The sequence below is a fragment of the Anabrus simplex genome, chromosome 6 (assembly GCF_040414725.1).
Source record: "Anabrus simplex isolate iqAnaSimp1 chromosome 6, ASM4041472v1, whole genome shotgun sequence".
NCBI lineage: Eukaryota > Metazoa > Arthropoda > Insecta > Orthoptera > Tettigoniidae > Anabrus > Anabrus simplex.
The window spans coordinates 42708635-42732721 of NC_090270.1; the positions used below are offsets into that span (position 1 = coordinate 42708635).

Genomic DNA, 24087 nt, shown 5'->3' on the forward strand with positions numbered 1-24087 from the left:
CTCATAATACTAATTTAATCAGGTCATAAATTGAATCCAAGTCATAAATACTCGCATTACAACATAATGCTCTATCCGCTAGTACAGTTAAAAATTCGACTGTCACAGAAAAAATATTAAATTTATTTACATTACCATCATTTCCAATTCTAACTTACGCTTACACTGCTATTGGTATATTACTTATAACTTCTATCAAAATATTGCAAGCCCAGCAAAATTGGTTTTTACACCTAGTTGTCAGAGATTACCGTACTACATAACTTCACTAAAATTCCATATTTCCCTGGCTATTTAACGAATTTAACAAATTTTAACGCAAACTGATATCCGGTATTAACCCACTAATTTCACAATGAGAATAAAGGTAGAGGTGGTGATTATTGTTTTAAGAGGAAGTACAACTGGGTAATCACCCTTTTTTAAACTCATCAGAAGAAAAACTAAAGGTACGCTACTGGGAAGAATGAAGGCATCGGGAAAAGAGAGAGAGAGAAGGGCCACGAAGGGCGTGAAAGTTAAGGACTCCCCACCATTGGGGTCGGAAAAGAACAAGAGTCCTCCAAGGAAGGGCGGATAGTAAATACAAAAGTGAGGAGTCTGGCGCAAGTAAGTGGAAAAAATAACAGACTCAGCTATGAACTTGTAGCCGTCAACCCACACTCCCAAGTGGTAGCGGTGGTGATTGTTGTTTTGTGAGTAAATACAACTGGGTGGCCATCCTCTGTTAACACTAATCAGAGGGAAAAAAAATATAAAAGGTCCGACACTACAAAAAATGAAAGTATCGGCCAAAGAAAGACAAGGACCACGAAGGGAGTGAAAATGAAAAACTCCCTAGACCTCGCAACCTAATACCGTCGAGAACGGAAAAGAACAAGAGTTGACCAAGGGAAGTCGGATAGGATAGATGAACGTGAGGAGCCTGACACAAGTAAGGGAAGCAATGCCAGAACTCAACTAAGGGCCTCGTGGTTGCCAACCCACACTCTCATGCTAAGAGTCCCTGGGGCCCTTTTTAATCACGTCTTACGACAGGTAGTGGATTTCGTGTGTGTTATGCTACCGCCCCCACCCACAGGGGGGCCGGGCTGTATAGGGGGAGCATCACACGCGTACTCAGAATATACCTTGAATCTGTATCCTTCAGAACGACCTTTACCTGTAGATTTACATATGTTCACTGCTGACAGCAAGTAATCTTTACCGATGTCCAACATGTTTATCTTGTGGTGTATACAATGAATGCACGTTCTTTATACAGACTGGCCTTCGTGAGAGTGCATTGACATTGTTTTATGTAAATGCTTGTTCTCAGTGGAGAAGAGTTGATACGGTACCCTGTGTGCATGCAACTGGATAAATTCAGTTGAGTAAGCTTGTTTGAAAAATAACTTCTCAGTTGGAACAGCATTTCCCCTTAAAATACGACAAATTAATGTCGCGTGAGCCTATAGAAGTTTTAGCAGTGCTGATTACTGCGAACGAGTGTAGTATCCTGACCGATTCAACATCTCACGCACCTTAATATCAGTTCTAATCAATTTTCCTTCCTAAGAGATCAGTAGAGCACGTTTTGTTTATATGGTGGTGATTATTGTTTTAAGAGTAAGTGCAACTGAGCAGCAACCCTCTCCTAACACTATTCAGAGGGGAAAAAAGGAAAGAGGTCCAATCTTCGAAGAATGTAGGTATCGACAAAAGAAAGAGACAACGAAGGGCGTGAAAATGGAAGACACCGTGCGAGTTGGCCGTGCGGTTAGGAGCGCGCAGCTGTGAGCTTGCATTCGGGAGATAGTGCGTTCGAATCCCACTGTCGGCAGCCCTGAAGATGGTTTTCCGTTGTTTCCCCATTTTCACACCAGGCAAATGCTGGGGCTGTACCTTAATTATGGCCACGGACGCTTCCTTCCAACTCCTAGCCCTTTCCTATCCCATCGTCGCCATAAGGCCTATCTGTGTCGGTGCGACGTAAAGCCACTACCAAAAAAAATGGAAGACACCTTAGGTCTCGTAAACATAATACCTTCGAGGTTAAAAGAGAAGAAAAGTTGACCAAGGGAGGTCGGATAGGAGAGATGAAAATGAGGTGCTTGGTACAAGTGGAAACAATGAAACACTTACTGTAGCTAGGGGTCCTTTGGTTGCCAGCTCATTCTCCCATGAATAGAGCCCCTGGAGGTTCCACTTTCCCCCTGTGGGTGGAGGCGGCATAATACATCTATGTAAGCCCTGCCTGTCTTGATGGTGATCTGAACTATTATTCCTGTTTATTGCCAATACGTAATAACTAGTATGTTTTCTTGTTTGTTCCCCCCGGCCCATAATTTTTAAAGTTGCGTAGCCACAGCATAATTTTTTTTTGGGGGGGGGGGGAAGCAAGAATCTTATTTCGTGTTCAATAATAGTTTGATTCAGCTACTAGGTTTCAGATTTTCTGTATTATGTCGGATATGCCCTTTTCATCAATCAGCGAAAGAAAAGTTCGGTTTAACAATACGGTGATAATTAACTTAGGGCCTGGATGTTTGTGACATGTCATATTTTTTGTTTAAATTATTTCCATGGAAAACGCATGTTAAGCATGATTTTATCTACGGTGACTAAAATTATATAATTTTCACGGGTCAATGTCGTATTTTGGCTCTCTTAACGTTTTTGTCATTTTCTGGTAATTTTTCATATTATGGTCATATTTCCCCGTGAATTTTAGCATTTTTATGTTTTTATTCCATTTTTGCATACCTGCTTGCAGTGGTGTCAAAGACGGATTTTTCACATCTCCTGCGTATTGTCTGTAATATTTACAATTATCTTTATTAGAAATATATACAGTACATACTATATACTCTGTGTGAGATAGGAGGGTAAACTGTATAGGAAGAGATAGATGCGTAGAAACCGACAGAAAGGTGAACCTCAATTGCTAATGATTTGACATATTTCAAATATGCCTCAATAACATCCTGCGATGGAAATAGAAGATGGTTCTTATTCGAAAACTTTTAAAAGTATGTAATTTGCTATTGTAATTATTTCTGACCGCCTATCAAAATGTGGCATTTGCTGGGGCTGTGCCTTAATTAAGGCCACGACCGCTTCCTTCCAATTCCTCGGCCTTTCCTACCCCATCGTCTCCATAAAGCCTGTCTGTGTTGGTGCGGCGTAAAGCAAATAGTAAAAAAATAAAAGTGGCATTTATTTCATTCTGAGCAGAATCGACCGTTACATACGGATTGAGTAATTAAATAAATGCAGAATATAATAATAATAATAATAAATATGATTACTTATTTATTATTATTATTATTATTATTATTATTATTATTATTATTATTATTATTATTATTATTATTATTATTATTGAATGTGCTAGATTTTAAAAGTATATTTTCAGTATAATGTTAATTTAAACAGCGGCAAGATTTTGATGATTTCGAAAATATAACCAAAAAGCTTTTAACTCATATTTATTGTCAAATTTTAATACCTTTTTAGGTCATACATGCTTGCATATTTCTAACATTTTTAGTTCATAAACATCCGGGCCCTTGTGATAATAATGGTGACCTCTGGTATCTTATTGCAGACATTTTATACGGTATGACATCAGTTTTGTATTAGGCTGCCTTCTTACCAGTTTCGATGTACCGTTTTATGCCACCAGCTGGCAGAGAAATCGAGAATCAACTGGATATCCTACCGCTGAGTTTGTAATTAATTTTGTTTCGTAAACACCAGATGTGTCATCAGAGATCTTTTACATGCAGATATCATATCATATAGAGTGCGGAGTGGATTTTTCCCTGTCCTTTAAAAATCCGATAGTCTCTGGCAGGGTTAAACACGCGATCTTGGGCTGCGGAAGTCGACACTCTTCTAGTGACCCACAGAGGGAGACAGGGAACTAGTTAATTGTGTAGGAAGGACGCTGAATGCACCACTCATCTTGTAATATTCCAGCAATATGACTTCGAGTGGAAAGATGTTGTCTTTCAAAACTTGACTGCCGAAACCAGAATCGAGCTCGCGATCTTGGCTTCATGAATCGCTATCATGTTTAGAAGTATTCATTAAGGCTAATATTCCCATTGAAATATATATATTAACGTCCTCTAGGTTAACCATAGTTTACTACAGTACAGTGGAACCTTGGATTGCGAGCAAAATTCGTTCCGGTAACATGCTTGTAATCCAAAGCGCTCGTATATCAAAGCAAGTTTTCCCATAAGAAACAGTTGAAACGCGGATGATCGTCCACAACACAAATATATTTATTTGCATGCCATTTATAAAACTAAATATAACGTAAAACAAATTAAAGTGCACTTTTCCTTACAGTATAATCATTGCTGGTATGAGGGAGACGAGAGATGACAATGAGAAGAGTTACTATGTAGCACGAATTTTACTAACGGAATCACTGGAATTGTTTTTGTTTTCGTGCAACTTTAACGAGGAACCTGTCCAATGACTGTTGCTTTTGCCTCTTTTTGAGGATTTCACGAAAATGTGACATTGCATTGTCATTGAACTTATTCATCGCTCGCACTGCTACAGCCTTATTCGGGTGGTGTTTTTCTACAAAATTTAGCACCGTTTCCCACATTTTGCACTTCTCCCGAATCTCAGTTGAAGTGAGAGTTTCCACTGACTTCTCCTCTTCCCCGGACGAGATCTCCTCCATAACCTCTTCCTGTTGTTTGCGATGCAGGTCCATCAATTCGTTGGTGGTCAGTTCCTGGCTATGTTCTTCCACCAGCTCTTGAATGCTCACGTCATTTACTTCCAGCCCCATAGTCTTCCCTAAGGACACAATTTCATCGACAATCTGTGGCTCATTGTCACCAACAATCCCCTCAAAGTCACGTCCAAGAACAAAGTCAGGCCACACAGCTTTGCCCAAGAGGAAGTGAGAATTCTCTTGGTGACTCCATCCCAGGATTTTTCGATGATCTTCAGGCAGTTCATGATGGGGAAGTGATTTCTCCCAAACTCTTGGAAGGTAAGGTTTGTTCCTTCGGTCAATTCGAAGCATCGCTGAAATAGTGCTTTGGTGCATATCTTCTTGTAGTTCGCAATGACTTGCTGATCCATTGGCTGGAGTAGTGTTGGGAGGAAGTAACTTAACCCGGAACTTGAATTCCTCCATTAAGTCGTCCTCAAGGCCTCAAGGCCTGGAGGATGAGCAGGAGCATTGCCCATAACCAGCAAGACTTTGAGCGGCAGATTATTTTCTGAAAGGTATTTTTTCACTACAGGACCAAAGACCTCGTTCATCCATTCAACAAAGGAACAGGGGAAGGAAAAACGTAGGCACACGTGACGCTCATATTGCGGAACCTCACTCGCTTATCAAGTACAATTTATTAAAAATGTTTGCTCGTCTTGCAAAACACTCGTAGACCAAGTTACTCGCATTCCGAGGTTTCACTGTACATGTAAATTATAATCTTGTCGATTTTGGCCACTTAAGTAAAGTGTAAAGTAACCGTATTCATTCATCTTCGTGTTTCATTTCTTGCTTCATCGTGCTGTTTCTTCCTGTCTTCGTTTTAGGTGTTATTTTCTTTACACATTTACTCCTGGAAACTCTTGATATTTCATTTCAACCTTCCGAAAGTTGGTCTGTCGTGCATTATATCTTTGGTTATCCCGATGTCTGCCATATCGTTCTTTATTCCTTGGATTCACGGGTTGCCATTCTTGCTCTTGTAAAATTGCTTGAAAATTCGTATTGTAATTCTGCTGTTATTCATCTTCATTATGTGACCAAAGAACTTAATTCTCTTCTTTGCGACCCTGTGTGACAACCTTTCGTTTTCTCCATCCTTGTATAGACCGTATTCCTACTAAACCTAAACTCTCCTTTCTCCATTTTCAGTAGTCTCCAGATGTTCTTCAGTATTTACAAATACAGTAGAAACAATACACGACAGTCTGTGAGATATCGAGGGGAAGCGATTAGAGCTCTGTCTAGCGGAGTGACCTGAGTTACTGATTCTGTCATAAAAGCACGTGTATTTGTTTGTGAAGTTTTTGGCGTTATTTATGAGTTTGCAGTAAGTTGACAGAAGTAAATAGTAGCGTGTGTCATTCCTTTATATCTCCTCTCAACATGGGTGGAAAGATATGTGCTGTGTTTGGCTGCAATAACTATGAAGTGCAGAAGGATTCGCGGTCTTCCGTTTCCCCCGTGACTAGAAAATGTAAGTAAATATTGTGCCGTAAAAGTTCAGGCAGGAATGCTAAAGCTAAAAAAGTCATTCATAAATGAAAGATCAAGCCCTTTCACAGCAGTCCATTTCACATCTTGATTATATGTCTAATTTCAGTCTCTAAATAATAACCTGTTGAATAATTCTTCATTAATTTATCCAGAATTGCTTTACCAACTTTGAAGTTAATATCTTAATAACACTTTCTTTCTAGACGTAATTTAATTTAATTTATCCATTTCCGTATATGCATTTCCATTTATATTTGAATTTAGCGCGAATTTCCAGGTTACGCCACTTGCGAATTGTCTCCCATTTTAACAAGGCTAAATCCGGAAGTGTCGTGTATTGTCTCTGCTGTATGATACAAAATGTAGGAATAATAATACCATTACACAATATTCTTCATTAGAAAAGCGCCATAGTTACATTGGTGCACATGCAGTTAATTTACTGGAGCAAATCTAACATTATACAGTAAGTGAACGAAACTATGTGAAAGGCCCTTAAAATATGACGCCGCTATTTCGTCCTGACACCATTCCCCAGACCATTGTAACCATTGCAACCAGCGTTCGTCATCTATGTATACTAGGTCAGTAGCTTCATCTATACGTTGTAATATTACATTGCGAAGAAAAGGGTATGCGTTTCGTGTCGATAGATTTACATACAGCTGGCTTGATAACTGTTTTATAGAGATTATATTTCTTCTTTTCTGGATTTTGTCTTAATTAATGCGGTCGGCACTTAATGTAGACGAAGCCAAGTGTTACGGCCTTCCTGACATCAAACGTGTGAAGGGATGCTTTCACTGTTGCGTGTACTTGTGGTGGTTAGTAGTGTGAAGATTTATATTAAGACTGTCACAAACACCCAGTTCGTGGGCTAGAGGAAGTAACTAAAGGCGGTTAAAATCGCCGGTCAGGAATCGAACCCGGGGCCCTCTGAACCGAAAGCTCCTGCGCTTGCCATTTATCCAAGGAGCCGGACAACGTTTATTATTTATTTATTTATTTATTTATTTATGTCCGGCTTCATGGCTAAATGGTTAGCGTGCCGGCCTGTGGTCCAAGCTGTCCCGGGTTCGATTCCCGGCAGGGTCAGGAATTTTAATTTTCATTAGTTAATTTCTCTGGCTGGGAGGGGGGGGGGGCTGGGTATATGTGCCGTCTTCTATCATTAGAATTCATCCTAGGTAGGGCTCTATCCTCAAAGACGCACAGGTCGTCTATACGATGTCAACTCGAAAGACCTGCACCAGGCCTCACGCCATTATTATTATTATTATTATTATTATTATTATTATTATTATTATTATTATTATTATTATTATTATTATTATTATTATTATTAAAGTTCGTATGTTAAGGAAAAGTCATACTTCTTTCCTGAGGTCATTTTACCCGAAATCTGAACTGTAAATGATGGATCCCTAACCCCGTTTAAAGCAATTTTATGTTGCATATAAATGCATTTTGGCCATTTTTATTGCTTTGGTATATTTTGCTCATTTTAGTGACATACGAACATATTTGGTTATATTTTGATCATTTTTATTTAAACTGAGGCGTCGTTTTAAACAAGGTACATGTTATCTGCGTCGAGTTTAAAACACAGGATTTCAAAATACTATAGTAGATGTATTTTTATTTCTTTTTCCGAAATATATAGGTAACAGGTTTAGCGTGATTCCGAGGAAGAGATGTACGCACGTACGCTGACAGATATCAAAGTACATGCTAATTCTCCGTTTTCTTGGTACCTTCTTAGGAAAACAGAGTGAGAACTGTGCCTCAGGACTTGATACTGAAAAAATGTATGAAGTTTTAACGTACCTACAGTAGCTCTGTCAGTTTGTGTAATTAAATATGTCTGCTGTATTATAGCTGATCACTTTTTTGCACGTTTAATGTTAGTAATACTCTATACTTGCTATCCCTAAAATGCTTAAGTCATATTTTCTTTTTTAGGTAATATTTAACTAGTTTTTAGGACACATTTGCGTGCATATTGTGTACTATTTTAGGTCATTAACTCTCGAGCCCTTGTTATTATTATTATTATTATTATTATTATTGTTGTATTGTTATAAGCGAAGAATTATTTATTCAAATAGTTTCCGTTAGATAGATGTAACGTCTTATATACTGCGTTCCTCTGTCGCCATAGATCTCTTCACCCTTGCTAAACACTTCAAGTTTCGTCCTTTCTTTATAATAATGAGGGTGATGGAGCCGGTTTGACATCAGTGGTCGCCCCTTGGCGGCGTTGAGGGGATCTTCCTTTGTGTTGACCTCTTTTTCTCTTCTCCCTTTCATCAGCTCGATGAACGCTACACTGTTCGTTTTATGCGAACTAACGAACGAAGGAATGAATGAAGAACGAACTACAAAACATGACCACATTTTCTTTTCTCTTTTCAGCCGGCGGGAGGAGCTCCATGAAGACGAAGCGAAGAAGGTAGTACGCGCGTCTGCCGCTACTTGGCGCCACGTACGTGTTGATAATGTTTGACAGCTGTTTCAAGATCAGTGTGTGCTAGGCTGGTGGTCCGCATAGACGCCAGGCCTTCTTGTTCCGTCATCATGTCGAGTTTCGGTTTTACAAGTCGACGGAGGACTAGTAAGTGTGTATGCTGTGGATGTGTGTGGCTTTTAGTGTTGGTGATAGTGCAACAATGTAGCGGGAGCGAAAGTGAAGAGCAACATGTGAACTACACGACCCCCAAACTTGATTTAAGTTACAATTCTTCGACCGAATTTAACGCTAAGGCTATGGAACAGCTTTATTATGTGACCAACTTTTTTATCGACCTCATCCAGAGGAAGGAAATATACCCAGAAGGTAAGTTGTCTCTTTTCTGTTTGTTGTTATTTTCGGTAACGTAATGCAGATGGTATTGGTGGCGGGTAGTGATTGTTGTTTCCATCGGCAAAAGGCTGGGTTCTCTTAGAAACAAACTCTTTGAAGAATGAACGTATCAACTGAAGAGCGGGAAAAGCCATGAAAGACCTCAGGCCTATTTCTTCTGAGAGATGAGATGCCATACTCTTTCATGAAGAATTACTGAAGTTGGTGGGTGCTGCTAACATTTATTAACCGAGCGAGTTCGATGTACGGTTTTGAGTTAACGTAGCTGTGAGCTTACATTCTGGAGATAGTGGTTTCGAACTCCACTGTCGGCTGCCCTGAAGATGGTTTTCCGTGTTTTCCCATTTTCACACCAGCCAAATGCTGGGGCTGTACCTGCACCTTCATTAAGGCCACGGTCGCTTCCTTCCCATTCCTACACCTGCCCCTGCACCATAAGACCTGTCTTATGTCGGCGCAACGTAAAACAAATAGCAAAAAGGAAAAAAAATCGGACTTTACACCAAACGGTATTATAGGATAGCTTCAGAATAAGTCCGCGTGAAAGTTCTTCAGATGGGTGAAACAGGAATTCATTTTAAAACCATTAATCAAAATGTCCTATGAATAAGATATATTTTTTTGTTTTAGTACGCGAATAGAGGCAGATGATATTTCTGAGATAAAGAGCAGTATCGATGGAATGAAAACACACGGGGCAAAGATGTGATCTATATAATCAGAAATAAATTATAGAACCAGGAAATGTAAGCAGAAATTGGGCTCAAGAGTGACGTGAAATGAAGACTAAGTGAACATTAAAATACTATTTTTTCTCTATTCCGACAAAGTGTGAAGTTAAACTACCATATGGTATCACTGGGCTAGAAAAGGTTATGAAGAGACCTTAGGCTTCGCCGGTGGAACACCATCGGGGTCGGAAGAAAATAGTTATTTAAATGAGGTCAGATACAAAAGATGAAAGAGAGGAATCTAGCGCAAGTAGAAGCTGTACCAGATCCAGCATTGTTCCAGTCGGGAACGTAACATTGAGACTCGGGATGTCTAGTGTAGCAAGGCCCGAGAATACCCGTCCCCTGAGGTTTTGTTCTCAGAAACAGAGTGGGAAGAAACACGAATCTACTGAAGGGAGGAGAGGAGTGGAACGAATAGTGGAAGTACGGTGTTTACAGAATCGAACGTTGAAAGATAGTCACGAAAGCTCGTCTCTCGTTTGAAATGTATTGGGAATGTCATGGGTGATCGTTGTTTCAAGGAACAAAACTAAAGGCCAAGCTATCGAAAATTTGAAGTCTCTGTTAAAGGAAGGAAAGGTGGAAAGAAAACAAGACCATTCTTTCATAGGCCACTGCGATCGGAAGAGAATAGGAGTTGATCAAGTGAGTCAGACAAAAGAGAGGTGGAAGCAATGCCAGGGTCCCGTCACACGTGTAAATTCCTTGGGGAAATTAACTTAAGAGCGCAGTGAACATTTACACTACAAAAATGTGCTGTTTTTGTTCTTATGTTATATTGTGATGATGCGAGCTATAAGTCACTTAAATTTTATGGAGCTGCAGGGCGGATTAGTGCTCCTTTTTTAAAACATCATCCCGAGTAGTGAACATTTGTTTATTAATGGTTGAGTGACCGCTTTTTTAATTTTGTTAGTTTTAAGAATTTTCAGTATCTCACAAGGAACCTGTTGGACCAAACCGATCGCAATGTAACCCGGTGGGATGACCAAGATCAATATAAATTTAATGGTAATAGTCATTGTGCTGTAAAGTTATATTTGCTCGGAGCCGCCTATCTTTCAGCAATTAATCATATAATTAATCATATATAATGGTGATAAACGAGCGTAAGATTTACTAATAAAACATTCCTTACACTTACTCCTGATACACTTCTAACCGGATGTAATAACACCTCTTGTAAACGGCACGTCGTTACGAGCTGTTTCCGTATCTCTTCTTCTGAGTATTGGTGGAGTTCTCACCAAGGAAAAGAACTTCCCTCTTGGCGTTACAATGGTCTATTAGAGAGAGAGGTTGGAGGTTTTATTTCTTTCATGACCTACTGAGACGACTGTTACGAGCGATGTAGTTGGGTTCACTTCCTCAACCTGGTAAGAGTTTCTCAGTCATTCATGAGGACATAAAACGTGACTTTCGGTTCTGATTTGGTAAACGTTTACGTCAGTCTATTCCAGAGACGATCATTCTTCACGAACACTTCTCCGAAGCAAGATCATGCAAGAGTGTTTCTAAAGTAATGTATCGTGTTTTAAAGAAATGTTCAAAAAATGAAGATGAACATACTCTCGCATTATCTCTTGTGCCACCGAGCTCGATAGCTGCAGTCGCTAAGTGCGGCCATTATCTAGTATTCGGGAGATAGTGGGTTTGAACCCCGCTGTCGGCAGCCCTGAAGATGGTTTTCCACACCAGGCAAATGCTTGGGCTGTACCTTAATTAAGGTCACGGCCGCTTCCTTCCGACTCCTAGCCCTTTCCTGTCCTATCGTCGCTGTAAGACCTAACTGGTTGGTGCGATGTTAAGCAACTCGTAAAAGAAAATCTATAGTACTATTATTTTATTATTAATTATTGCTCGTGGCGAAGTTAGGGTTCCAGACATTATCTTACACCTAACCACGTAAGGTTAAAAAATGTGTACAAAAATTTAGACAACATATATGTCTATATACTACAAGACTAATGCGTAAAATAAAAGATAAATTATAGAAATCTCAGGGCTGAAAATAGTAAAACACATTAACACAACATAAACGTGATAAAAACTCTAAATTAAACATTTTAGAACTAGTACAGGTTATCACGACTACGTTGTATAACATTTGACAGTAATTATTAATGGTAGTATTCTTTTCAACAATCCAAAGGGTTTTTCTTTTAGAAAAATGTTAATAACTACACAATGTTAATTAGAATAAGTTACGGTACCGTAGTCAAAACAAATACCCTGCTGGGCTGATTAGCTCGAACAGTAGAGTGCTGGTCTTCTGAGCTTAACTTGGCAGGTTCGATTCTGGCTCGGTCCGGTGGTATTAGAAGGTACTCAGATACGTCAGCTTCGTATCGGTAGAGTTGCTGGCACGTTGAACTCTTGCGGGACAAAAATGCTGTCACTTCGGCGTCTCCGAAAACCGTAAAAGTAGTTAGTGGGTAGTTAGTTATTATTACGGTAAGTTGTTATTGTGGCGGCTTATCGAGGTCCTGAAAAAACAAATTACTACACACACAGGTAGCGTGTTTTACTATGCACTAGATACTCGATTTGCCTAACAACTATTTACAGTTACAATTTCGCTCGCTTTTGAATTTTCCACTCGACTCTTTTTTTTTTCAACGCGCAGCACACATGCACATACAGGACACACGGACGATAGGACTGTACTCCGGCGCGTCGGATCCTTGTTCTCTACACGGTTTCTCACAACGCGGTGTCGTTCTAAAACAGTCCGTAACTAACGAAGCTCATTGAACTTCTCGTAGCCGACTGAGTGACTCGAGACTGACCCACGTGGCCCAGTCGCGCTCTTTGTGCAGGTCCGTGGAAGATTCTCTTAGTTCCCATTTCCAGATCATTCTGATGACTGGTCCATTGTTAATCACTAATCAGCTTCCAGCTTCTTCTAGAAGCTTCCTTATGGCGAGCCTCGACAGTTCACCGGCGCTGTTTTGCTCGCTGCTCCCCCGTCCACATTGTCACCGCCGCAACATCTCTGGCTGGCATTATTGCACTTGGCCTTCATTATCACTAGACATCGGATTTATATGCTGTATAAATATAAGCATGCAGCTATGCTGCACAATGTGCTGAAATATGCATTTAAGTATGCACTTATTTTCATCCTATTAATCACTAATTGTTTGTATGAAATGCAAACGTAACATTCCTTTATTAGACTCATCCACAATACATAAAGTCATTATTATTAATAAACAACTGAATAAAAGACAAAAAATCACACTAAAAGCAACTGCGCCTGTTTCCACTAGTACAAACAATCCATGCATAGTTTCTGAGACGTACCAATCTGTCCATGTTCACTGTTAAACCAATAATCATATGTCTCTCAGATAAGACTCAGTGTGTTGTTTAATTCACATGATAAATCAATTAGTAAGGTTGTAAGACAACCGTGAAAAGAAAACACAAACATAAAGAAACACATTTCTCCAAAATATGGCTTCCGATTGAGATACGCCGGTGGCGACACCACTGCAAGCCATACATATGATAAGAAGGCCCCGATTTCAAGTAGTTAGCGCCCTGGGCAAACAATATTTAGCCGCCCCACCCCCCACCTCTGCTCGTTTTCCTGTTCCTCTAAAAATAATTGATGCTGGGGCTGTACCATAATTAAGGCCACGGCCGCTTCCTTCCAACTCCTAGGCCTTTCCTATCCCATCGTCGCCATAAGACCTATCTGTGTCGGTGCGACGTAAAGCCCCTAGCAAAAAAAAAAAATTGTTTACAAATTAAATATTACAGTTTTCAAGATTATGAGTTTTAAAACAACACATTATGCAAATACAGTTAATTCTCATAATTAAACTTATCAAGCCAAATAAAGGTAACAGCCAAATAAGAATCAGGCTGTTTTTATTTTTATTTAAAAAGCCGTTGGTTCAATTTTAGAAATAAGGCACATTTTCTTCATAAAATTTAAATATATAGATTAAATTCAGGTTTTAAAGTTAGAATCGTTTAAAGGTTTTATATAGGCTATAAAATAATTGGAATAATTTGTGGAATGTAAAAGTAATTTGAGTGGAATTAATTTAAGACGTAACTCACGCAGGCCATAATTACTCGATCCGCCGGCCGCCGCCCCTCAAAAACTGGCGCCCTTGGCAAATGCCCAGTCCGCCCATTTGTAAATCGGGGCCTGGTGATAAGCACAATGCAGTGCCGACGTACTAGGGGAGAATTGCATCTCCACTTGCTGTATTGCCCTCCCGGGCTAGCATGACCAAAATATGGCTTCCGATTGAGATAGTTAGAAATAAAATTCGGGGAACTCAATCGTCAAAAAATTACCAGTGTTTCGCCCAGAGTGCGGTATGGGCTCATCGTTTGGATACCGCACTCTGGGCGAAAGACTGGTAATTTTTGACGATTGAGTTTCCTGAATTTTACTTCAAACACATTCCTCTTTCATTTTACACTGCATACCCTACTTTTCCCGTCCATAATTTGCTTTGCACTATACTACAACAGCCTTCTCCAAGTTTTCTGATATAAATATATGGCGTTTGTCTGTTAAAACCAGCTTCAGTGCGGAAAATGCTCTCTCTACATCTACGGATGTGATAGGGCAGTACTTGAATTCGGGAGCGAGTGCACGTTTTAAACATTCTGGTAGATCCGCATTATCATTACCAGCCAAATATTTGGTTATAGCTACCATGATGTCATAGCCCGGATTTCGTTTAAGGACATGTCCGAGGTTTCCAGTTCACGTTTCACATTCTCCATAATGTCCAGCGAATCACCACACGTGTTTCTATTGTCTTGATTGCTTCTGGTATGATTTGGAAGTGTGTCCTGATGACTGACAGTTCCCTTCAAACCATTTCATTGCCAAAAGAGTTCACGGCATTAATTACTTTTACATTTTCTTGAACAGAAATTTTCTTGGAAAGAAATGTTAAAATGAGCACAATGAAAGTCTAAAACATGCACAATAAATCCGAAAATTGAAATGTATGCACTAATCTCAAATATTTGCAAATATACATATATATGCACTATTAAACTTAATAATCCAACCAATTTCACATTCAAACGCACTTCCTTGTCGGTTTTGGAGGCTTATATATCGGCAAACAAATATGCAAATGCATAAAAATCCTAGGCCTATGTCTAATTATCACAATATTATTGGAGTAGCGGCACTATCTGTTGGTGCCGGGTTAATGTATTATTTCCATATCAGCGATGCTCGCCTTAGATGGACTAGGCAGTAAAAATCAATCGCAGGTCCTTCATATCTCCGTTATCATACCTTATTCGATAAAAAGGTATACGTCATGCAATATTGTAAATGGTGTTTTCTACACATTTTGTGTTGTATCGGTATTATAGCTGATATTTGCAGGGTAAAGGGAATGTTTGTGAAAAATATAATAAATGGTTATCTTCAATTATTATTCCTGTCATGGTGAAAACATATGAAACGTGTAAGATCAGGAACTATATATTTCTACAACTTTTGTTATGTACAGTTTTTCGATACAGCTAATATTAAGTAGAAAAAATCTTGTTTTGGCACCCTTAATGTTTTTACGCCACTGCATAGGCTACTATTTAAATGATGTATAGCGTAGTGCACAAGTCGGCTATCTCTGACCTTAAGTATATTTTCCAGAATTCTGTTAAGTTTCTTTCCCGTTACTAAGACAAAACAAATTTTGCATGATAGTTGTGATTGGTATAACATATCAGCAGAGGTTTGAGATTGTAGAACAATAGCCCATAATACATGTGACTCAGGAGGTACAGTTCCCTGAGATTCGAAGGTTAAATCGTAGCACAGGCAATGAGTATGCTTTGCTTTTTCATCATTCCAGGCAAAGCTGCATTGGCGCCGAGCAGAAAGCATTGAGATATCTTTCTGTTTGTTATGGTATAATTGCAGTTTATTATGCCATAAAGTCACAGCAATTACTAGCTCGGGAGAGAATGATCCTCTTGACATGTTTGAATTTAAGTGCATTGGTGTTATTTCGTTTTGTAAAACAACAGAATGATGTAAACATATTGTAGGGATATGTAAGTTGTAAATAACTCTTCTTACCGCTGCTTTTGCTCATTCTTCTATCTTAACCTTGAGTCGTCTTATGTTCAAGTGCGGTACCCACCAGTGCGATTAATTTGGAACGAGGTTTGCGCGCTGGACTGGAAAACCGTTGCTAACGTAATATAAGCTTAATAACTCAAATCTTTCCACATGGAACTCTTTCTCAAACTATTATAAAGCATCTCTGTAAATGCGTGCTTCTTGCATATCACATATGTTTAAACCTGCAGTGTTTACTCCCTGAAAATTGTAGAGAATAGTACGCCCTTATGACCTTATAACGGAGTTGTTCAATTACATGTATTAAATGCATTTATTTTACGTGAGAACATAAATGTAAAGAACGAAAGAACAAGAAACAAGCATACAAATTAAAATAAAACAAGGTGTTTGATTTGGTTATTGTTACATACGGCAGAAAGTAAGTATTACACATCTTTCCTTCCGAATTTGTTTGTGGTCTTACATAGGAAGTTAACAAACTGCCGTATTCGCATCATGGTTGGCTCATGTAAGTATAGCGATTCGTGTGTCGTCACGTTCTAAGTGATGGTGGTGTTGCTGGTGGCGATTATTATTTAAGAGGGAGTACAACCGGACAACCATCCTCTATTGACAATAATCAGAGGAGACAAATGGAAGGTCCGACACTTCGGAAAAATTAAGGTATCAGCCAAAGAAAGACAAGAGCCACGAATGCTGTGAAAATGAAAGACTCTGTAGGCCTCGCAAACTTAATATCTTCGGGGTCGGGAAAGAACAAGTGTTGACCAAGCGAAACTGTAGATATATTCTATGTCTTCTATTTATTGTAAAAAATGGGAGGTTACGAAGCTGTACTTGTTCTTAAAACAATATCGCCATGTTCACTGCACCTTTGCATATTTCGCATCAACAGTTCTTGGATAAAAATGACATTTTTCCCAAATATTTCTAGTTCGTTGTTCAATCAGAGCAGCTTAGGCAAAAACGTCTGCTCGTGGCTTTCGCCTCTGCACTATTAGTCCATCTCTGTTCTGTCTGTATACAGTGCAGTCTCGCCATAGTGATATTAAAATAAGCAGATTAAGAGTCCGATGCATTCTGAAGGTGATAGTATCGGATAACGAGAAAGAAGAATTACCCATAATCTGTACAAAAATCAGTTTGCAATGTTAACAATCGAAGGCTATATTTTGTCTCCTTTCCTTTTGAATGTTTATATAGAACATGCTATAAAGGAAATCATAGAAGAATTTTAAAAAAAGGAATCACAATCCAGGGAGAGGAAAACAAAACTCAGAGATTCGTCGATGATACTGTTATTTTATCTAAGTTTGCAAAAGATCTGGAGAGATTGCTCAGTGGTATGGACAAGGAGAAGGAGTACAAGATGAAAATAAATCCAAAACAAAGGTAATGGAGTGCAGTCGAATGAAGTTAGGTGATGCAGGAAATAATAGATTAGGAAATGAAGTCTTAAAGGAAGTAGATGAATATTGTTGCTTAAGTAGCAAAATAACTAACGTTGGCAGAAGTAAGGAGGACATAAAATGCAGACTAGCACAAACAAAGAAGTCATTTCTCAAGAAAAGACATTTTCTCCCATAGAACATTGATATATGAATTATAAGTAGGTTTTTTAAGACTTTCGTCTGTAGCGTGGCATTATATGGAAGTGGAACATGGACGATAATCGATAACGAGCTCAGAAGGAAAGAAAGAGAATATAAGCTTTTGAAATGTGGTGTTACAGAAGAATGCTGAAGGTTAGATCGATAGATCAAATCACGAATGAAAAGATACTGAACCTAGTTGGTGAGAGGAAATTGATTTTATTAAATTTGACGAGAAGAGATATAGTGATAGGGCCCATCTTAAAGGCGCCTGTACACTGTAGACTTTTCCCGCTAGAGCTGCCCTAGCTAGATCTATCTAGACCGAGCTCGATGGCTGCAGTCGCGTAAGTGCGGCCAGTATCCAGTATTCGAGAGATAGTAGGTTCGAACCCCAATGTCGGCAGCCCTGAAGATGGTTTTCCGTGGTTTCCCATTTTCACACCAGGCAAATGCTGGGGCTGTACCTTAATTAAGGCCGCGGCCGCTTCCTTCCCACTCATAGCCCTTCCCTGTCCCATCGTCGCCATAAGACCAATCTGTGTCGGTGCGACTTAAAGCAACTAGCAAAAGGTCTATCCAGCGGAACTCTACGTGTGTACACAGTACTTAGATCTCTCTGACAACGCTCGAAGCTCTAGCTCAGGGGTTTCCAAATGGTGGCCCGCGAAGCCATTTTTGCGGCCCGCTAGAGCACTGTAAGATATGTGTATTCGTGTTACGTATTACTTTTTATACACATTATAGGCCCAAGTCAGAACTAATGATTCTTTAATACTAGTTCCTCTTTTCAAGTATTCACTTCTCAACAATTTTTTTTAAATCATTTAAAATCCAAATTTCAAATAATAACGTTATTATTTTTGTTTCCCACTGACTACTTTTGATGGTTTTGGGAGACGCTGAGGTGTCGAAATTTTGTCCCACAGGAGTTCTTTTACGTGCCAGTAAATCTACCGACACGAGGATGACGTATTCGAGCACCTTCAAATACCACCGGACTGAGCCAGAATCGAACCTGCCAAGTTGGGGTCAGAAGGCCAGCGCCTCAACCGTCTGAGCCACTCAGCCCGGCTCCAAATTTCACTCTTTTATGCATTTTTAGATAATGTTTTATTAAGCAATTGAAGTGATCAAACCCTCATTTCAATTGAACTAAGCATATTATTTCTTAATGGTGCTTCTGTACTATTTGCAGAATTTTACGAAAATTGGCCTGTTCAAGTGCGGCCTGTGAACATGACTAAGGTTTCCAAAATGGCCCTCGAGCCCTTAGAAATTCGAAACCCCTGCTCTAGCTAGTTTTATCAGAGAGAGAGAGAGCAACCACGTGTAGTGAACACAGCCATTCGGAAAGCTAGCTAGACTGATCTAGATCCATTCACGCGGTCGAATAGACTTCATACGGTGGCTTTGGAACTGACCAGATGGAAAGTGATGATGCTTGCTATATTTGAGATGATGTAAGGTTAAAGTTGGTTATTGTTTAAGTATTTTGTCATTTAAGGCGTGCCAGTAATCTGAAGAAAGTTCGTGAGTGTTATCTACTTTTTCCTTCCCGTGAAACAGAATGTAGGCCTACATCATAATTTTATATTGAAGATTTATCGATTCGACAGTTTTTGTTATCCTGTATCACCGCCGTCTCGATCCTCCTATACTGCCTGCTCTATGCGAGCCTTTTTGCGACTAGGCTGCGACAAAATTTCTCCGCTAGATGGCAGACATAGACGCACAATGTTCTAAACTTATTCTAATGACGACAGCCTACAAAACACTATGGAGTATGGTCATATGGTCACTGAAGCTCGTAAATTACATCAGTAATATTAAATATCGGTCATATTACCTGTATGAAGTCGCAGTTGGCCTCTTCATGCACAATTTAAAGATTTTCCTGGAGGAAGGCTTGGAGTGGCACCGTTTTTATGTTCTTGCCAACGCAATATCAAATAATAGAGGTCTTACGAACTTCGTTAGGATAATATCACTAACAGTTTGCTGATGTTCTTTGACTTCAAACTGTAACAAAACACATTCTGAAAGGTGGTTTTTGCTATTTGTTTTACGTCGCACCGACACAGATAGGTCTTATGGCGACGATGGGATAGGAAAGGCCTAGGAATGGGTAGGAAGCCGCCGTGGCCTGAATTAAGGTACAGCCCCAGCATTTTCCTGGTGTGAAAATGGGAAAACATAGAAAACCATCTTCAGGGCTGCCGACAGTGGGGTTCGAACCCACTATTTCCCGAAAGCAAGCTCACAGCTGCGCGCTCCTAACCGCACGGCCAACTCGCCCGGTATTCTGAAAGGGAAGACGTCATAAGTCCTCGTATTACGCTCGTACGTTTGAAGGACTTCGACAATACTGCACAGCAGCTTAAACGAACTCCTGCAGATGTTTCACCAGAGCAACAAAACAAGGTTTTGGGTATCGAACTCCTCCTCCGTCCTGATATACACTGACTGACAGAGCAAATGCAACACCAAGGAGGAGTGATTCGAAAGGGATGAAAGTTGGGGAAAAACAGAGTCGGCACGGAAGAATAATTGATGTTTATTTCAAACCGATATGCAGGTTACACAATGCGCACGGCATCGACTCAGTAGGATGTAGGACCACCGCGAGCGGCGATGTACGCAGAAACACGTCGAGGTACAGAGTCAATAAGAGTGCGGATGGTGTCCTGAGGGATGGTTCTCCATTCTCTGTCAACCATTTGCCACAGTTGGTCGTCCGTACGAGGCTGGGGCAGAGTTTGCAAACGGCGTCCAATGAGATCCCACACGTGTTCGATTGGTGAGAGATCCGGAGAGTACGCTGGCCACGGAAGCATCTGTACACCTCGTAGAGCCTGTTGGGAGATGCGAGCAGTGTGTGGGCGGGCATTATCCTGCTGAAACAGAGCATTGGGCAGCCCCTGAAGGTACGGGAGTGCCACACGTGTCCTGTGGCACACGACAACACGTTCTACAATGACTGTCGGCTGAGAAATCACGGTACGAAGTGGGCCATTCGCCAACGCCGTGTCCCATTTATCGTTCGCTACGTGCGCAGCACAGCGGCGCATTTCACATCATGAGCATACCTCAGTGACGTCAGTCTACCCTGCAATTGGCATAAAGTTCTAACCACTCCTTCTTGGTGTTGCATTTGCTCTGTCAGTCAGTGTATAATCAGTTCCATTTAGCGGTGTCGAAGCTTTAGGCAGTGAGATGTTGCTGAAACAAATGTCACACTCCATTAGGGTTGCCAGATTTCCGGATGGCAAATAAGGAACACTTCCATATCCTTGCCATATAGCGCTAAATTAAGGCACCGTAGCCATGATTAAGAGAAAAGACCAGGGTTATGTTAATAAGTAAATACCGGTAACAATATAACAGCGCCAGCATGAAATATGTAGGTGCTTAATTTATTACAAACTAATAATGCGTTAGCCTTTACATTGAAATGAACATTTAACAAACACTTGTCATTTGAAGAAGCAATATGTAACAGTTTCTTATTCAACAAAACTTTCTTGAGAAATTCCTTACAATTCTCATCATAGTTGAAGCACCCAAAAAGTGCATTTTTTTTAATTATATCTACTGAACATCTGTTTCTGTCATCTTTAAATTTTATTGCCATTGCTGAAAATACTCTTTCAGTATAAGCATTCGATGGAAATAACTTAAGACAAACTTGAGTACCATTAATATGTTCTTCAGTTTTTCTGGGCCAATTAAACCACTGGTATATAAAATGGAGGAGACCCCACGCCTGCTAGTGCCGCTAGAATACTGCCAGAGGTGCTGTTCTCAACTATGATGGCTGATCATTAGTCGGGTCATAATACAGAATATTTTGATCTTAACCGCGCACTTTTTGGATACAATACTATTGTCAAAACCATGATATTTAAAAAACGGAACATTGGGCGTACGGTTTAAATGGTGCACCGTACGCGGAACAAAATGAGAAAAAACCGTATTGTTCCGGGCAAAACCGTACATCTGGCAACCCTACACTCCATCCTCTCTTTAACAACACGAACCTAGTACCCGCAAATTAGAATTTGATTTCCTGTTCCTAGTTTGATTGGAATATTATCGTCTGGATATCTGAGGTTGTCCAAAATGTCTAAACATGAAGAGTTTGTTTTGTGATTGTCCGTCACAGTTCTTATCACAAGGAATCCACTATCCTCCACGGCTTTATTCACCTTCTGGAAAAACCCGTCATTCGACCGGGTCAGGAATGGAATTAATGAAGCCCCCATCTAGCAGCGAGGATAGAAACTGTGCTGGCTGCCGAAGCCTGTCGCACTCCTCCGGGGCAATGATTAATGAATGGCAGATGAAATGAAATGATATTCGAGAGTGTTGCTGGAATGATATATGACAGGGAAAACCGGAGTATCCGAAGAAAAACCTGTCGCGCCTCCGCTTTGTCCAGCACAAATCTCACATGGAGTGACCGGGATTTGAACCACAGAACCCAGCGGTGAGAGGTCGGCGCGCTGCCGCCTGAGCCGCGGAGGCTCCATCACCTTCTGAAATAAGTTGTAAAGGCACAGACGCGAGGGTAATCTGAGGATATCCAATTTCTTCCTTTATTAGGCCGTTGCCGAGATAAAGCTGACAGCCACTTTTCTCTTAATTCCCTTCTAGACGGTATTTCATGGAGTCGTACCTTTTCTGGCTTGCTGAGATTGGCAAAATGGTACACAAGTGTTGAATATTTCGGGGAAAGAATCTGAAGTTTCAGTTCTACGAAAAATATGCCTTGCATGAACAGGAAGAAACAAGTACCAACACCTTAATATCACTTTTGAAATATCTATAAGCATAACATGATTAATTCATTTCACAGTTCTATACAAAATATCTCATGTACGAACGGAAGTGACCAGACACGTTTACTCATTGTACGGAATAACTCAGGTTTTCACACACATTCATGCTCCAATAACACAGTGCTACACCCCATACTGACAGCCAAGATTGTGCGTCTACTGCTGCACTCTTACGGCGACTTGGAGAAATATTGGTAGTCGCGCCTTCCTGTGTTAAACTAGTGGCATAGAGCAGGCAATATAAGAGGATCGAGACGGCGGTGTCCTGTATATATTTTTGCGTATCCCATTTTTTCATAGAACGATAAAGCTCAGCTAGGTATACATCGATACGGAAGAATCGGAAATTTATCTGGCGCGGAAGTTATACACATATTTTATATTCTTTTTCTTCAATAGCTGCTAGAACGGAAGAAATATTCAACATAAGATCAGTACAGAATTTATATATACAATTTTTTAGGTATTCCTTCATTTTGTATCGTCTCCAATGTGCTTAGGAACGAATATTTGATATATAAATGACAACTAACCATAAAGCAAGACATAACCTCTCATTACCCACAACGCTCGTTGACACATCATTAGTTCCCAGACTTTTAATTTCATCCTGAGTTATCCGTTATATATAACCATCAATATGACTGATATTACTTGTGACAGGTACAAAGGACTTAAAATTATCAAAGCCCATCCAGAAGAATATCGTGATTCCCTTGTAGATACGACCTCTTTGACTCCTACACCTAACCCAAATGTAGGGTTGGAAGATGTCGACACATCTTTATCATCGCCCCATTTACAAGAACCGGATAAACGCTGAGACGCAAATAATACATATGAAGGAGAAATGAGGAGTAAAATTTCGGTACATTTAAGGTGCGCACATCCCGATCACAGCGTGACATCAAGCACGCACATCGTGTCTTACGCAACCGAAGATCATTCGATATTAACACCTAACGAACGCCTTGATACCTAGGAAACCGGGAACGCAAATTCGTACGAAAACAAAAACAATTCACAAGAGCCTCGGGAAGTCAAATGTCAATACTGTAGCCAGTATTTTCGTGGTGAGAGGGGCGTATCCGTCCATATTAGTCGCTCTCATCCCGACCGACATCGCGAAAGATTGCTTCAGAATCACACAGCCAAAGTATCTCAAACAGATACATCCGGTCCAGTCCCTAGCGAAGATCCCAATCCTAGCGACGACGGGGGTATATCAGATAATTCATCTCTAAAGTACAAACAAGAAGTTCGCGTTTGGAAATAAAAATTTGAACAATTCAACGACGATCATGGCTATAATAAATTGGTTCAAGATTTCGTAACATTCCTCTTCACATCGATTAACCTCCTGCCTGGCCCCAAACACCCAGCAATCAAATTTTATGAGGCTAGGCAGAAACGCCGTCTAGCTCGTAACGAAAAACACCACAGTCACTCGTCAAATCCACAGTGTACAGACAAACGTGCCCGCGAAAAGAGGCGAAACAAATATAACTACGAACTGACCCAATACCAGTTCTACAATCAGAGACGGAAGGCAGTGAGGTGGGTGTTGGAAAACAAGTCCGAGGGGTATAAAATCGACCTTGTAAACATCCATAGCTCCTTTTCCGATACATTTTCCCATGAAAATTTACACGAAAGGGAGACTTACCCTTCAAAAATCACGGAAGCGGAGCGTGTGGAAATTAATGAAACGTTCGTGCCCACGGTGTCGAAGGAGGAAATTACTGC

At 40.2% G+C, this 24087-nt stretch overlaps 1 protein-coding gene across 11 annotated transcripts in view; it reads left to right on the plus strand.

Moving 5' to 3' along the window:
* The window catches only part of promL (prominin-like), a 707766-nt gene that overhangs the window by 162797 nt on the left and 520882 nt on the right, over positions 1-24087 (plus strand). For all 11 annotated transcript variants that reach the window (XM_067149728.2, XM_067149727.2, XM_067149722.2 and 8 more), the window contains exon 2: positions 8645-9065. In XM_067149728.2, the coding sequence (XP_067005829.2) occupies positions 8807-9065 (259 nt within the window). In that variant the 5' untranslated portion in view covers positions 8645-8806. The remainder of the gene's footprint in view (positions 1-8644; positions 9066-24087) is intronic.